General features: G+C 39.3%; 1 protein-coding gene and 2 gene segments (V, D, J or C); all 3 read right to left on the bottom strand.

Annotated features, from left to right (window-relative positions):
• Positions 1–1066: 1066 nt before the first annotated feature.
• LOC119901633 lies at positions 1067–6480 on the bottom strand. The gene is made up of 3 exons (XM_038717207.1): positions 6321–6480; positions 5950–6203; positions 1067–1621 (listed from the first exon to the last, which is right to left on the bottom strand). Exons 1-3 carry the CDS (start codon positions 6436–6438, stop codon positions 1331–1333), a joined length of 663 nt encoding a protein of 220 aa, XP_038573135.1. The 5' UTR covers positions 6439–6480; the 3' UTR covers positions 1067–1330.
• A 2067-nt stretch (positions 6481–8547) lies between these two features.
• Positions 8548–9228, bottom strand: LOC119902811 (the record flags this gene model as incomplete). The annotated part of the segment is given in 2 exon segments: positions 8548–8852; positions 8943–9228. Coding segments are annotated over 2 exon segments (423 nt in total), but the record flags the coding sequence as incomplete, so codon positions are not given.
• Positions 9229–13745: 4517 nt separating this feature from the next.
• LOC119902810 lies at positions 13746–14495 on the bottom strand. The segment is given in 2 exon segments: positions 13746–14358; positions 14447–14495. Coding segments are annotated over 2 exon segments (432 nt in total).
• Between the last annotated feature and the right edge of the window lie 3378 nt (positions 14496–17873).

The raw sequence follows: 17873 nt of genomic DNA, 5'->3' as shown, positions 1-17873 counted from the left end.
ACTTCACATGAATTAAACCAGCTGCCATGATTGCTGGATTTTATGATGGGATCTATAATCCAATATTGTCTGCAAAATAATGGAACCTGATGTTGTGTATTAAAAATAATTTGATCTGAGAGGACCTAGGATTGAACCCTGTGGTACACCACAAGAAATCACATCCTGACAGAAAAACTGAGAAACTTCTTTTATAAAGATGAGAACAAAAGCAATGAAAACCTGAGTCTGATGCCAACCAGTTTATAGACATGCTTCATTCAAACTGTGAACATGCTTTTCTCCAATACTGGAGTACAACAGTACATACAGTATATTGACAGTAATACATAAATTTGTTCAAGTTGAAATAAATCCAGACTTCATCATCACACTGAAGTTTAACAGTGTGTGACTCCCTCTAGTGGACGTTGTGGAGTATTCTGTTGTCTTTGCTCCAAAGGTTTTTGTACAGAGTTTTGGTGTTTCCTGTCACTGTGGGCTGCAGAGCACAGTAGTACACAGCAGAGTCAGTCAGCTGAAGCTTCTGGATCTTCAGAGGAACTGATGTCTTGTTGATAGTGGCATCAACTCTCTCTTTCTCTAAAGGGGTATCCTGTGTTCCAGAGTACCGTTGCAGCATAAACTTTGGGTAATCATTTTCTTCTTGTTTGTACCAGAACAAATAGGAAGATGTAGCTGTTGTCTCAAAAGTACAGCCAAGTGTAACTGTGTCTCCTTCAGCAGCAATGACATCTCCTGCTGGCTGGGTCACTCTGTCTTCTCCTTTACACTCTGAGGAAGAAGACAACATGCAGAGGAAGAGATGGATCAATAAAGATGATTGATTAAAGGAGAACAATCAGTAGGTTTAAAGAGTTACCTAGCCAGAGAGTCAGAATCAGGATGTTTCTCAGCCAGTGGTTCATGTCTGCAGTGAGAGGGGAGGAGAGAGAGGAAGAACATTGATACTCTGATGGATCAGGGCCTTCACATCATTGGCCCTTCCTCTTCATCATCTGTTGAGGAACTCTCAACATTTACATCTCATTTACATCTCAGCTCATCCAGAGCAGCTCATAATGAGGAGCTTTAACATGTGAACTTTCTGTTACAACAAAGTCTCTTTAACCACTTTTCAACCTGGTAGAATGATGAAATCATCACCAGTCTGGAATTTGTATTTGTCTCATCATCAGTGATAGTAAAATGAACTGTGTAGAAGAAGTCTTCCTTGTTGAGTGTCTCGCTGTAAATAGATAGCTGTTGTGTTTTATTAATAACAGGAGTAACATTGTAATGTGTCTTTAGATTGTGTTGTCAGTGTCCACTTGGTGGCGCTGCTGTTCAGTTAAAGGAGGAGCTGAAGTGAGTAAATCTTCAGAGGAGCTGTCAGGTTTTTGAACAGAGTTTTGGTGTTTCCTGTCACTGTGGGCTTCACAGCACAGTAGTACACAGCAGAGTCTGTCACTGCAGCAGAGGAGATCTGCAGATCCAGATGGGTTTTATCATCACTCACTTTAACAGACAGTCCAGGGATTGGATCATTTCCTACTGCTCCTGAAGCAGAGTGTGAGATGAGGAGCCCTGGTGGTTTTCCTGGATATTGTCGATACCAGAAGAAATAATCTCCAACATTTGCTTTTTTAGAGTATGTGTAGGACAGAGTAACAGATCTGTCTTCTAACGTGAACTCTTCATTCCTGACTGGAGTGAGTTCTTCACAGCTGACACCTGAAGGAAAAGATAACTCTGTAACTTTACAATCTAAAGGTTTCTATAATTGAAACTCTCTTAATGTTGATGATCTCACCTACCTCTTATTGTGAGCAGAAACAAAGTCACAAACAGACTGAAGTTCACTGACAGCATCTTCAAGAGAAAGAGAATCTGTCTGGTTTCCCTCCTTCCTCTCACAACTCTGACAAATAGTGAGTTTATCTCTGCTGTGGTGCTGTTATTCACTAAATGACATCATTTCCATCAGGTAACAAGTAGCTGATAAGGTAACACTGATTGACTCTTGACAGAACGTGTGAAGGTCCTGACTGAGGTCAATCTTTACGCAGACGATATGCTACTATTCAATCAACATGACAGCCACATTAACTACTTATTCAGTACTTTACTTGAATAATATTATTCACATTATTACATCTGTGTCACATTTGAGGACAAATCAAATCATGAGAGGAAAATAAATCCCCATTTTCAGCTCAGATTGTTTGCATCTGTCATATTCTCCCCTTTTGGAGTTTTTAAGATGGTGGCGTTAAGGGCGGAGGTAGTGTAACCAGCTCCCATACAAAACCCTAACTTGTCCCCTATCTTGAGTTTCTTAATTACAGAAATGACCCCAGCTTCATACTAATAGAAACCAACGCGGTTCAGCTAAAAATGCCCCCCAAAAGAGCTGAAGCGGCAACAATGGTGGAAAGCCCACTCTATCAGCCTTGGCTAACGCTAGCTCACCCGAGGGAAACACAGAGAAGCCGCTGACCTGGTTTCACAAAGAAATGGAAAAAGGGTTCGAGAAAATTCAATCCATGCTGGACCATAAACTGAACCTCTAGGCGTCTCTGTGGAAACTCTTACCAGTGAAAGAAATTAGCAGTCTTAAAGACAAGCTAGATGATCTGGAGAACAGAGCCAGACAGCAGAATCTAAGGCTGGTTCGATTCCCGGAAGGTGTGGAAGGGATAAACGCCATCCTTCAATAATACTAATACTTCACTAATACTTGACCAAGAGACCGACACTCTGCTCAAAATCAAGCGAGCTCACTTTACACTCCAGTGGCGACCCGATGAAGGTAGCCTCCCCCGGGCTCTAGTTATCCGCCCATAGACGTGATGAAAATCCTCGATGCAGCATGGAAGAAAAGATCGCTCAAGTACGGTAACTCAGACATCATGATATTCAGGGAATGTCCACGGCTCTCTATAAGAAAAAGAAAGCCTTCATGCTGCTGGGGGAAAAAAGCTACATGACAGCAGCATCTCCTTCAGGCTTCTCCACCCCACTAATCTGGTCCTGGACCTCCTGGAGGGACGGTGCACCATCACATCCCCCGTGTTGGCGGGACACTACTTGGGGAAATATCATCCAGACGTACTGGCATGAACCCGTGACTATCATGGTCTCTGGTTTAAGTGACTGCAGTTAGGCACATACAGGACGAATTATGGCCTGGAAGTGTTCTTGTTTATTGTTTGAGTGGACTATAACCTGTTACATGTGAGATAACCCAAGCCTAGATATGTTCTATTTATCTTCTTTCTTCTGCAACTAGTCACAGGATGGATAAATTAAGGCCTGGCAGTATCCTCATTTCACCTTATTCTTATTTCCCCTACCAGACTACCTGTTTATTTGAGTGCAAATTTTCACATACCCTCTGTTCTATATGTAATTTGTAATGCTGTCAGCGACAAATAGTGTCATCTGAACGAACTTTCAGGACTTCTCAAGACTTACTTGAGAGACTGTGGACACCTGCTCGGAGTTATTCTTCTGAATTTACAGAAGCAGAGTTCCCCTTCCACTAGATTATATAAGTGAATTCTGGAGGTGTTTCATAATGGAGTTGTGGCCATTCAACTTTGTACTCCTTGACCTTACTTGGGTGGCTAGCTCATCGTCGGAGGAGACTTTAACCTGGTTCTGGAGCCAGCTAAGGACAGATCCTCTCCAACTTCTAAATCTTTATCCTCAGCAGCTAAGGCCCTTAAAAAAGAACTAGAAAATCTCAATTTAATCGATGTGTGGAGAGTCAGACACAAATCTCTTTGTGAATACTCTTTCTATTCACACGTACATAACAGTTACTCCCGGATGACATTTGTTATGCACGCAGGGAAGGAGCATCTCGTTACCTCGTGCAAATATTTGGCTAAAATACACTCAGATGATGCTCCTCTCCTGCTCCACGTGACCAAGCAGAACCAAAACAAAAAACCCAAACGTTGGAGGTTCCCCATTCATTTGGTTAGTGATGAGGACTTCATCAAATCAAAAAAGTGAGATAACTGTTGTTGTGATTTGGCGCTATATAAATAAAATTGAATTGAATTGAAATCAAATGAACTAATGAACAGATTTCTTTCTCACCACAAATGCAGGTAGGGAATCCTTAATGGCTTATATCAGGGGCTCTACAATTAGCCTCTCTTCTTGGAAAAAGAAACAATGTCAATCTAAAATGAGGACACAAACACCTGTCTGAAACATCCAATCTGCAAACTGTACACAACTTCTGTTGGAGCCCGAAACCTGGTTAAACGTACAGACCCTCACTACCCATAATGCTCCTGTGAATCCTCCCCCAGTGTTTCATTAGCAGCTGGAACCACAGTGACTCTGATAAAACAGGAATTAGCAGAATCCATCTGATATGAAGCTGTGGTTTGAATACCACTTCCCTCCTCTTTGAAGAGTAGTCAGATATCTGGGTTCAGGTTTTTGTACAGCCTCTTCTACACTTTGTATCACTGTGTTACTAGAGCACAGTAGTAGAGAGCTGTGTCTGCCAGGGTTAGATCTCTGATGGTCAGTGTAGTTGATGTTGCTGATGTTTCAGATTCATATCTTCTATCAGGAATATACTTCTGATTACTCCATGATTTTGCTCCTTTCCTGAGTATAAACTGAGGTGCCTGAAGGTCAGAATGATGTCTGTACCAGTGTAGATCTACACCACCTGCTGTTGTCTGATAGTTGCATGTGAGTGTGACAGATTGTCCTTCTCTTTCACTGACTTCCTCTCGTACAGGAGAGATTGTGTCTCCAGCTATTAGTCCTGGAAAAAGTAGAGCAAATGAAGCCATTAGACTAACATTGTTCATGAGGCTGAGAGGAGAAGACAGTGGAAAATGGCAGCTGTACAGTGTTACTCTGTGGACACAAACAGCTCAGCTGTTTCCATAAATCTTTAGAAAAGAATAAAAAGATGTTGTGCTTTCTATCTTACCAAAGAAAAGAGCAGCAAGAATAATCCCCAGCCAATGTTCCATCTCTACAACAAGGTTTAAATCAACAGGAGAAACTAGCTGATGTTCAACATTCAGTCTGAGAATTGTTCTCTTCACAGCAGCAGTTATTATTGACAGAATGGTTGAACACAGTGCAGAAGTAGTGCACCGCCTACTTGATAATGTGGCTCAGCTTGGATTAACAGCAGCTACAGTGTCATCTAGTGGCCAATCAGAATCAGACCACAGAAGAAGAAAAGACGCCACTGAAACTTCAAACTAGTCCAGCAGCATAATCCAGTTGTCAGCTGATGATCTGTTTGTTCAGCATTTTCCAAACTCAACATAGTTAAAGACTCTACTTCTGTGCTGCGTTATCACCTCCCCACATCTCTGAAGTTGTGGATTTACAGCAGCAATTAACAAAGTGATGCTACAAACTGTTGAGTCACCTTTCAAGCTTACAGGTGGAGAGGATTTGATAGTGAAACGAGACATTTTCACTGGAATATTCCTTCAGACTAACAAAACCCACATCTGGATGCTGAGATCAGGTCTAGTTTCTGAGTACAGTCCAGTATCACATACAGAGTCTCACTGGGTTTTACATCCAGCAGCATCAGTGAAGACTCCCCATACTGTCCTGCCTTAACATGGAGGAAAACTGATGGAAACCTCACGACAGGAAGTTCAGGGAGACCAAGATGTCGGTGTGTTAAGATCATCAGGAATTTAAACAATATCTTATCTACATAAATAAAATCACTCTCCTTATTGTCAGTATGTCAGAGCTACAAACACTCTCCTTTTATTGTCAATGCCTCATTTTTCTTCTAGTTTTCATCATCAGTGCAATGAATCCAGACTGTATGATAAACTGAAGTTTAACAGTGTGTGACTCCCTCTAGTGGACGTTGTGGAGTATTCTGTTGTCTTTGCTCCAAAGGTTTTTGTACAGAGTTTTGGTGTTTCCTGTCACTGTGGGCTGCAGAGCACAGTAGTACACAGCAGAGTCTGTCACTGCAGCAGAGGAGATCTGCAGATGAAACTCCTTTGCTGTTTTGTCATGTTTAAAAGAAAAACCTGGTTTCTTTGAATATTCTGCGAGGAAAAACTGTGGAGATGAACTGGACTTCTGTTGATACCAGTAGAGGTTTTGTACAGAGCCTGAATAGTTGCAGGAGAGAGTCACAGAGTCTCCTTCCAAAGCCAGCATTACATCTTTAAATGGTTTCACTAAATCCTCAGAGGATCCTGAAAAAGACAAAGATAGATTTCACTCTGACATTTGTCTATTTTAGCAGAAAATGTTAAAACATTCAAAATTTATTTTCATGTCTACATCTCCTGCTACATCTTTTGATTTCTTACCAGTGTGAAACATGAAGATGATCATCCAAACTAAGCAGAGCTGCATCATTTCCACTTGTACTGAATGAACAATAGAGAGAACACAGCAGCTCTTCACTTCCAACATGAAGCCTTTCATATTCAGTTGTGGAGCTCCTCCTCTTGCTGTGCTCTGTTTCCATTCAGGCTTTAGAAATGACAGTGATGCTGCAGTCATCATCATGGAACTCAATGTTGTCTTTAAAAATAGTGATTTAAGATGTAAATTTATATGAGAGGCTCTAGGATTGAACCTTGTGGGACACCACAAGAAATCACACCCTGAGAGAACAACAGAGAAACTTCTGTTCTAAAGATAAGAACAAAAGTAATGAAGACCTCAGTCTGTGATGCCAACCAGTTTATGGACATACTTCATTCAAACTGCGTAAATGTTTTTCTCCCATACTGAAGTATAACAGTACATACAGTATATTGACAGTGTTACATACATTTGTGCAAGGCAAGGTAAGTTTATTTGTATAGCACATTTCAACAAGGCAATTCAAAGTGCTTTCCATAAAACATAAAAGCAACAGGGAAATATAAAAAAGTTTAAAAGCAACATAAAATATAAAAGTTACAGTGCAGTGTACAATCAGGGTTAAAATAGTTAAATGGAAAATAAAAACAGGCTGAGGGGTTGAGCAAATAATTGAGTTACAATTATTTTGAAACGAGAATAAACGGAGAAGTACACTTAGTCTACTCTCTCTAGCTAGTCTGTACTCGGGTCCATAGCAATCTTTGGGTCTACTGAAACTCCAAAAACCCTCGGACACTACAGAGAAACCAGGACATGTCTGTCCGCAGGCCGCTTTGATCCAGTTATACTCTGGACCCACCTGCGCGTTTACAGGTGGACAGAGATTCCTGCAGATCAAGAGATTTAAGACCACTTCCTTCACTCTGTTCAATCTCACTCTCATTATCTTTTCACTCAATTACCTACTCATTTCTCACTGTGTAAATATTTAATTAAAAGCAATGGTAAAAAGGAAAGTCTTCAGTCTTAATTTAAAAGAACTGTTTCAGCAGACCTGCAGTTATCTGGGAGTTTGTTCCAGATATATGGAGCATAATAACTGAACGCTGCTTCTCCTTGTTTAGTTTTGACTCTGTGGACAGAAAGCAGACCTGATCCCAGACGACCTGAGAGGTCTGGATGGTTCATAACGAAGCAGAAGATCAGAAATGTATTTTTTTTTTCTAAACCATTTAGTGCTTTTTAAACTAACAGCAGGATTTTGAAATCAATTCTTTGACATAAAGACCTCAGAACTGGAGTGATGTGATCCACCTTTTTGGTCTTAGTGAGGACTCGAGCAGCAGCGTTCTGAATCAGCTGCAGCTGTCTGATGGATTTCTTAGGGAGCCCTGTAAGGACACTGTTACAGTAGTCGAGTCGACTGAAGATAAATGCATGGATAAGTTTTTCCAGGTCCTGCTGAGACATAAGTCCTTTAATCCTTGATATATTCTTCAGGTGATAGTATGCTGACTTTGTAATTGTCTTAATATGGCTCCTCAAATTCCGGTCTGACGCCATGACTACACCAAGATTTCTGGCTTGATTTGTGGTTCTTAACATTACAGATTGAAGTCGAGCACTGATTTTCAATTGTTCCTCCCTGGCTCCAAAAACAATAACTTCAGTTTTATCCTTTAATTATTAAAAGGAAATTCTGGCACATCCAATCGTTGACCTGCTCAATACAGTTATTCAGCACTTGTATGGGATCATAGTCCCCTGGTGAAATGGTTATGTAAATCTGTGTGTCATCTGCATAATTATGGTAACATATTTTGTTGTTTTTCATAATCTGAGCCAGTGGAAGCATGTAAATGTTAAACAAAAGAGGTCCCAAAATGGAGCCTTGGGGAACTCCACGTCATTTTTGTCAGCTTAGATGTGTGATTACCTATAGACACAAAGTAGTCCCTGTCCTTTAAGTAGGATTCAAACCAGTTTAGTACTGTGCCAGAAAGTCCAACCCAGTTTTCAAGTCTGTCTAGTAATATGTTGTGGTCGACTGTGTTGAATGCAGCACTGAGATCCAATAATACTAAGACTGATCTTCTGCAAGTTGAAACAAATCCAGACAATAACAGTGTGTGACTCCCTCTAGTGGATGTTGTGGAGTATTCTGTTGTCTTTGCTCCAAAGGTTTTTGCACAGAGTTTTGGTGTTTCCTGTCACTGTGGGCCGCAGAGCACAGTAGTACACAGCAGAGTCAGACAGCTGAAGCTTCTGGATCTTCAGAGGAACTGATCTTGAGGTGGAATCCAGTGTGGATGAAAATCTCTCCTTGTACTCGTCCTCTGTTTTCCCCTCACCGATCTTAAAGCTGCTCAGTATGAATTCAGGGCTGTTGTTTCCATCCTGTTTGTACCAGAAGAGATTATGATTTGATGAACTGCTGTTATATAGACAGCCAAGTGTTACTGTCTCTCCTTCAGCAGCAGTCACGTCTCCTTCTGGTTGCAGCACGTTGTCTTTTTGTGCTCTGCATTCTGTAAAACAGCAACAAACAGTATCAGTGTGCTGTTAAAGAATCATGTCAATGTTGGATTGATATCAGAGAACCAGAGTTGTGTTCATACCAAGGCACACAGCAGCCAGCAACACTGAGATGAACAGAGGCGTCATATCTGCAGTGTTGAGGAACTGTGAGCTCCAGCAAGTATAAAGAAGGCTGTGATCTCTCTGTTTAGTCTTCATCAACACTAAGTTGGTGGATTAGAAGGAGGAGCCTGATCACAGTGACGGGGCTCATTCACAGCCCTGTGTTATTCCCCGACTGACAACTTTACACTCAACACATTTTCCTCACTCTCTCCTTTCCTAGTGTGACAATTAGGATCAATTAGTGAATGTTTTTAATATGGTATCAGCATCATTAAAGGCCTGTCAGTTTGCCAGCCTGTCCACAGCTTCTCCAGATAAAGGGCTAAAATATGAAGCCTGTTCAGAACACATAAGGATCTCCAAAACCAGCTCGGTGGTGTCGACCATTTCAAACAGGATGTTCCACTGAGAGCGAATGGTTAAGAGCTGCTACCACCAGTTTACCACAGTGAAAGCAGAGGCTTCAGCAAACACTCCCTCACTCCCACAATGGGGCAGTCACGTCCTTTCTAGACTCTTCCAAGGGCTGATTTAGGTGCTTCCATCTCTGGAGCTGCCGCATTACTGACAGTGAAAGCAGAGATGTTTGTGTTAATTATGGTTGGACATCTCCCCCTCTAACAAATGAAGGCAGTCTGTGCAAACATGGAGCTTATTCTGTCTCCAAACACTGGTGTGAAACTGGTCATGACTCAGGCTTTGGAGTGAAACATTAAGGTGTTTGTCCATCCTTGTCTGGATGTGAAAGTGCAGTGGGACTCTGGCCGACGTTACATACCAGCTTATTATTACAAGGCATCAAACTTACAGTCCATAATTTATTGTCAGATGTATTTGAACTTTTTCTTTAGTGAGTCTTCTGGAATAAAGAATCGAGTCAAGATGTCTAAGAATTTTATTCTTTACAAAGGCTCAAACAAACATACAGAGTGCAACCAGTAAAGTATTTCCTTTCCCTCAGTTCTGGTTTATATAGCATAGAGCATATCTGCCCTAAATGGTAGGTTTTGTCTCTTTTATTCAATTTAGCAGGAAACATATTTCAACCCATTTATCAAATTGTCCCATAGATGTTTTATCTTTCTCAGTCGTAAATTTTATAACTGGCAGAAGGATTTTAAGAGCTGTTTCCCACTCAGTTCTCACTTTACTCCAACATATCCCTTATTTGTTTCTCTACGTACCTGTACCTTCATCTCTGGAAATGACACTTATGCTGCCGTTCAGTGGTGGACAGTAATTACGTACATTTACTCAAGTACTGTACTTATGTACAAATGCGTATATTCTGTTCATGCCAGTTTTTGTGTCTCCACCAAACTCAGACTGAGAGATTGTTCTTTTTTCTTCACTACAACAGCTTTTGTTACTTTACAAAGTAAGCATTGTACTACATATGAAGAGTTTATAAAATATAATGTTTTGTAATTAATTTAATTACCCAACAGTTTATTCAAGCACAGCTGAAACAATTAGTCGGTTGAAAAAATTTTTTATTGGCAGCTGTTTTGATCATTTGTCATTTTTCATGTCAAAACATTTCATCGTTCCAGCTTCACAAATTAATTATTTAAAAATTTTTGATGTAGTGTTAATAATATTGAGGTTTGGATTGACATGAACAATTTTAGGCCAATCTCTCCCTGTTCTTTCAAAAATCTTGAAATCATTAGTTGCTATCCAATCATATTGAGACTCGCAGAACATTTGAAATTAAATACAATCCGGTTTCAGTTCAGTGCATAGTACAGTAACCACCACTTTAAAAGCTATGGATGACTTCAACGAGCTATAGATAACAAATTTAGCTGTGTATCAATGTTCAGAGAACTTAGGGAGGCCTTCGGTACTGTGGACCATCCATCACTTGTTAATACCCTGCTGAGAGCAGGCATTGGATGCAAAGCGGCTAAATGGTTCCACAGTTACCTGACCAATCATTCACAAATGGATAAACATGGCAACGACATGTCAGATCCAGTCCTTGTTAGGAAAAGTGTTCCTCAAGGCTCAGTTTTGGGACCCCTGCTTTTCCTAGTTTACATTAATAATATTTGATGTTTAAATTCTGTAAGGATCATCTGTATGCAGATGACACAGTTCTGTACTCCTGTGCCCCCACAGCAGAGTTTGCCTTTTCAAATGTGCAGGCAGATTTTTATACCCTGCAATATGCTCTGTCAGATTTGAAGTTGCTTTTAAATTCCCACAAAACTAAAGTTATGATTTTTGCCACTGGGCGAACAAAGGTACCACCCCTCTCCATCACGACCCTGTATGGAGTCTGTATCCAGTCTGTTGATAATTACAAATATCTGGGTATCTGGTTTTACAAAAAAACTAAATTTTAAATACCATGTTGATTATCACGTTGACTTTTCTGTATAGGTGAAAGTCCTGCTTTTCCATGGCTTTAGAAAAACACTTAGTTGCTGGCCTTTTTCTGCCACAGATTGATTATAGGGACACTACCTACAGGTTTGCCTCTCTGTCCACCTTGTCCAAGCTTGACCCCCTTTATCACTCAGCTCTCAGATATACATTATTGTATATTGGACAGACTGGAAGGATGGTCATCCCTTCACTTGCAAAGATATGTTAGGTAGACTTCCAAATTATTTAAACAGGACATTTTTAACTTTACAAAGCATACATAATCTCAGGTCACATAATGGGCTACAGTTCAAAGTGCCTGCTATCAGAACCAGGGCAGGTACTCAAAGTATAAAAGGGGCACATGGAACAAGGATTTAAATAGGGCTGTTCTCAAAATATTGATACAGAAATATATCGTTATGTATTCCTTGCTGATATGCGTATACTGATGCTTCTGTATTGATACATCAGCGAATGGTATGACACAGTTTTGAAAAAGAAACACAGGGAATACCCAGCTCTTGCTTTAAACACTGTGGGCTGTTGATGGTGTTGCTGGGGATGTTGCTGCTGATACTACTGGTGGTGATCTGTGACTATCGATATTATAACAAACTTAGGAGATATTAGCTGATTAAACAAATATGTGACCATGACAAGATGTAAAGATTGCTGACAGTATTTGGAACTGGCTCACAGTGACTGACCTGCTGTAGTGCTGCAGCCGCTGCCAAGGCTGACTGCTACGATAAAATAAGAGGGAGATGGTCACAGAGACTGCTGCACACCAAAAGCTGCAGGTAGAGGAAATAAGATACCAGGTTCAAAACTGTGTGGGAAATAATCTGAGAAGGATACAGTACTGGGAGAAAGGACGAGGTCGGCCAAGGCAGGGTTAAGAGTGATACAAATCTATAGACAGGTGTGTGCGTGTGTCTATAGGCAATATTTTGATAATGATATATTTCACTGTGACATTTGGAATTCTTTATTACATTTATTTAATCTTGCTTTACCATATAAAAAGCATTCAAAATATATTTTCATGTCTGCCATCTCCTTTTACATGTTGCTACATCCCGAACCCCATTACCCATAAACGTGAAATAAAAACAAATAAAAAAAACAAATAAAGGAACAATTAATAAAAATAACTGACAATGAAAATAATAATAATTTGAAAACCTTTCAAAACAATTATTATATTTGATTCTATTCTGTTCGTGGCATCCAGCTATCTCTCTCTTCACTATCTCTCTTTCACTATCTCTGTCTTTCACTATCTGTCTTTCACTGTCTATTTTGCTATCTCTCTTTTAGTATCTCTGTCTTTCACTGTCTATCTTTCACTCTCTTTCACGGTCTATTTTTCACTCTCTTTGTCTTTCACTATCTCTCTATTTCACTATCTCTTTCACTATCTCTTTCACTGGCTCTGTCTTTCACTATGTATATCTTTCACTATCTCTGTCTTTCATTATCTCTTCAGTATCTCTTTCACTATCTCTTTCAATATGTATCTTTTCCATATCTCTTCACTATCTCTGACTTTCACCATCTCTTCAGTATCTCTTTCACTATCTTGGTCTCTTCCGTATCTCTTCACTATCTCTTTCGGTACCTCTATCTTTAATTATGTCTTTCACTCTCTTTTTCACGGTTTCTGTCTTTCACCATGTCTATCTTTCACTATCTCTGTCTTTCATTATCTCTTTAGTATCTCTTTCACTTGCTCTTTCTTTCACTATGTCTATCTTTAACTATATCTGTCTTTCACCATCTCTTCAGTATCTCTTTCACTGTTTCTGTCTTTCACTCTCTCTTTCACTATCTCTGTCTTTCACTGTCTTTTTCACTGGCTCTGTCTTTCACTATCTCTCTTTCACTCTTTCACTATTTCTTTCCCTGTCTGTGTCTTTCACTATCTCTTGTTCATTATCTTTCACTGGCTCTGTCTTTCACTAGGTCTATGTTTCACTATCTCTTTCACTATTTCTCTTTCACTGGCTCTATATTTCACTATCTCTCACCCAGAGCCTTAAAGCCAACCAACCCCGTGACATTGCAGGTTATCGTACTGCACAATGGTGGCACCCTTTCCGTTAAAGATATGACAGTTCTTCTTTTCTTTTGTCTTTTATACGTTTACATTTGTCATGTTTCTTGTATAATTGTTGATCGTAGTGGAAATCCATTGTGTAAATGATGTAAACTTGATTGACTGCTTCATTTCCCTTTAAGGTCTCAATGCCATCATTGTTCCAAACAAGTACACTTTTACTTGTGCTGTCCTGCTTTCGAGCAGGGACTTGTAGGTGGGAATTAAACGGACATTATGGTGAGAGGTGCAAATGGGGGTTTAGTATTACAGTCTACATGTTGCTTCAAACCAGGCAGCACAGCTTAAAGCTTGCAATGGTGACAGTCACCAAGCATTTCTATTGTCTGTGAAAACAATCTGCTGGAGTACTATTGGAGATACTTTGAAAATACTATGAACATATTCAAGTTCTGTTATTTCTTTATTGTGTTTTATCTGTAGCGCTTCATTTAATGTTGCTTCTATCACCACTAAAACAAATCCTGACTATATCATAAAGCACTGAAGTTTAACAGTGTGTGACTCCCTCTAGTGGACGTTGTGGAGTATTCTGTTGTCTTTGCTCCAAAGGTTTTTGTACAGAGTTTTGGTGTTTCCTGTCACTGTGGGCCGCAGAGCACAGTAGTACACAGCAGAGTCAGACAGCTGAAGCTTCTGGATCTTCAGAGGAACTGATTTGGAGGTGGAATCCAGTGTGGATGAAAATCTTTCTTTAAACTCTTCCTCTGTTTTCCCATCATCCTGTTGAACGCGGCTCAGTATGAATTTGGGGCTGTTGTCTCCATCCTGTTTGTACCAGAACAAAGTTGGACCTGAGTAACTCGTCTCAAAAGTACAGCCAAGTGTAACTGTGTCTCCTTCAGCAGCAATGACATCTCCTGCTGGCTGGGTCACTCTGTCTTCTCCTTTACACTCTGGGGAAGAAGAGAACATGCAGAGGAAGAGATGGATCAATAAAGATGATTGATTAAAGGAGAACAATCAGTAGGTTTAAAGAGTTACCTAGCCAGAGAGTCAGAATCAGGATGTTTCTCAGCCAGTGGTTCATGTCTGCAGTGAGAGGGGAGGAGAGAGAGGAAGAACATTGATACTCTGATGGATCTGGGCCTTCACATCATTGGCCCTTCCTCTTCATCATCTGTTGAGGAACTCTCAACATTTACATCTCATTTACATCTCAGCTGTTTAGCTGATGCTCTTATCCAGAGCAGCTCATAATGAGGAGCTTTAACATGTGAACTTTCTGTTACAACAAAGTCTCTTTAACCACTTTTCACCCTGGTAGAATTATGAAATCGTCAAACAAACTGTGTAGAATAAGTCTTCCTTGTACAGAAATAGCTTCAATTAAACACCATGATCTGGATAAGATGTGTTTTATCGCTAACAGGAGTAATATTGTAATTTGTCATTAGATTGTGTTGTCAGTGTCCACTTGGTGGCGCTGCTGTTCAGTAAAAGGAGGAGCTGAAGTGAGTAAATCTTGAGAGGAGCTGTCAGGTTTTTGTACAGAGTTTTGGTGTTTCCTGTCACTGTGGGCTTCACAGCACAGTAGTACACAGCAGAGTCTGTCACTGCAGCAGAGGAGATCTGCAGATTTATCTCTTTTTGCTCCACTTGAATCTTTAGTCCAGGTTTTTGATTATTTCCTACTTTTCCTGAAGCAGAGTGGGAGATGAGGAACTCTGGTGGTTTTCCTGGATATTGTTGATACCAGAAGAAATAATCACTAGTTAACAGTTTAGAGTATGTGTAGGACAGAGTAACAGAGCTGCCTTCTAAAGTGAACTCTTCATTCCTGACTGCAGTGAGTTCTTCACAGCTGACACCTGAAGGAAGAGATAACTCTGTTATTTCATGTTGTAAAAGACTCAACAAATGAATCCCATCCAGAAAAGTTAGTAATGAAACTTTCTCAGCAGGATCTCACATACCTGTTAGAATGGATAGTAACAGTAGAGAAAGTACATAATAGTCCAATGACAGCATGTTGAATAAAGGGAATGTTTCTGCTTTGTGTATTGAACTCTGCTGAATATGGAAGTTCCTCTCTCTTCTATAGTTCACTAACAGCTTAGCTCCTCCCTCAATCTCTCCGTCTCCTCGCAGCTCTGGATTTTCACTTCTCTCTGTTCCACTTCCTACCTTACCAGTAAATTCCACAGGATGTGAAAGTTTTAGCTTTATTTTCTGTAAATGAGACGTAGGTAACACTTTATTTTAAGGTGCTTGTAATAGGCAGTAATTAACAGTTAATAAGACACTTATAAGACCTTATAGGATGCTTATAGACAACAATAGAAGTGTTAATTAAAGCCTAATAAACTATTAATTGATTAATTATTGCTTATAAGACAATTATAGGCCTTTATTAGAGCTATAAGTTATATATACCTCATGAATGCGAGATTGGACATCACATTGTAATTTGCACTCCTAATACAGCTACCCTTTATACTTCAGTACATTTCTTATTTTCTTAGACAACTAAGATGGTTTGTGAAGGTTTTATCTTGTTCCTGTCGACTTTAAATGTGTATTTTATGACGATAAAATGACAGTTAATTTGAATAGAGTCTGGTGGGTTTGGCGATTTCAGGGATGTTTCATGTTAAAACAAAACGGATCTTACTCTTTAACAAAAGCTTGACCTCAGCTGGGATCCTTTCCATAATGTTGTCAGACACCAAGAATAATTATCTGAGCGTGTCAGTGGCAAAAGCACGTTATGGATGGAAACTGAAGGTGTGCAGCGGCATATTAATGTTACATTGTAGCTTGTTTCACGCTGCCACTGCAGCCATCTCTTGGACCAATTTCTAATGTCCAGTTGAGAGAAAACACTCTAAGACATTATTCAAGCTGCTCTAAAAATCCAAGTGCTGAAGTTAGCTTAACTACTCGTCTTATTTTATAGCTGCATGCTAATGTTAGCTTAAACTACATGCCTTATTTTAAACTACATGCCTTATTTTAAACTACATGCTTTATTTTATATCTGCATGCTAATGTTAGCTTAAACTACATGCCTTATTTTATAGCTGCATGCTAATGTTAGCGTAAAGTACATGCCTTATTTTATGGCTGCATGCTAACGTTACCTTAAACTACATGTCTTATTTTATGGCTGCATGCTAAAGTTAGATTAAACTACATGCCTTATTTTATAGCTGAATGGTAACGTTAGCTTACAACTCGTCTTATTTTATATCTGCATGGTAACGTTAGCTTAAACAACTCGCCTTATTTTATAGCTGCATGCTAAAGTTAGCTTAAACTATATGCCTTATTTTATAGCTGCATGGTAACGTTAGCTTAAACAACTCGCCTTATTTTATAGCTGCATGCTAAAGTTAGCTTAAACTATATGCCTTATTTTAGAGCTGCATGCTAAAGTTAGCTTAAAATCCATGCCTTATTTTATATCTGCATGCTAATGTTAGCTTAAACTACATGCCTTAAACGACATGTCTTATTTTATAGCTGCATGCTAAAGTTAGCTTAAACAACTCGCCTTATTTTATAGCTGCATGCTAATGTTCGCTTAAACAACATGCCTTATTTTATAGCTGCATGCTAAAGTTAGCTTAAACTACATACCTTATTTTAAACTACATGCCTTATTTTATAGCTGCATGCTAATGTTAGCTTAAACTACATGCCTTATTTTACACTACATACCTTATTTTAAACTACATGCCTTATTTTATAGCTGCATGCTAATGTTAGCTTAAACTACATGCCTCATTTTAAACTACATACCTTATTTTAAACTACATGCCTTATTTTATATCTGCATGCTAAAGTTAGCTTAAACTACATGCCTTCTTTTAAACTACATGCCTTATTTTATAGCTGCATGCTAAGTTAGCTTAAACTACATGCCTTACTTTATGGCTGCATGCTAAAGTTAGATTAAACTACATGCCTTATTTTAAACTACGTGCCTTATTTTATAGCTGCATGCTAAAGTTAGCTTAAACTACATGCCTTATTTATAGCTGCATGCTAAAGTTAGATTAAACTACATGCCTTATTTTATATCTGCATGCTAATGTTAGCTTAAACTACATGCCTTAAACGACATGTCTTATTTTATAGCTGCATGCTAAAGTTAGCTTAAACAACTCGCCTTATTTTATAGCTGCATGCTAATGTTCGCTTAAACAACATGCCTTATTTTATAGCTGCATGCTAATGTTAGCTTAAACTACATACCTTATTTTAAACTACATGCCTTATTTTATAGCTGCATGCTAATGTTAGCTTAAACTACATGCCTTATTTTAAACTACATACCTTATTTTAAACTACATGCCTTATTTTATAGCTGCATGCTAATGTTAGCTTAAACTACATGCCTCATTTTAACTACATATCTTATTTTAAACTACATGCCTTATTTTATATCTGCATGCTAAAGTTAGCT

Source organism: Micropterus salmoides, unplaced genomic scaffold (assembly GCF_014851395.1).
Source record: "Micropterus salmoides isolate LMB-PRFRI ecotype aquatic unplaced genomic scaffold, ASM1485139v1 Ms_hic_scaffold_14, whole genome shotgun sequence".
In the NCBI taxonomy this organism is placed as follows: Eukaryota; Metazoa; Chordata; class Actinopteri; order Centrarchiformes; family Centrarchidae; genus Micropterus; species Micropterus salmoides.
This window is presented reverse-complemented; position numbering and strand designations above follow the sequence as displayed.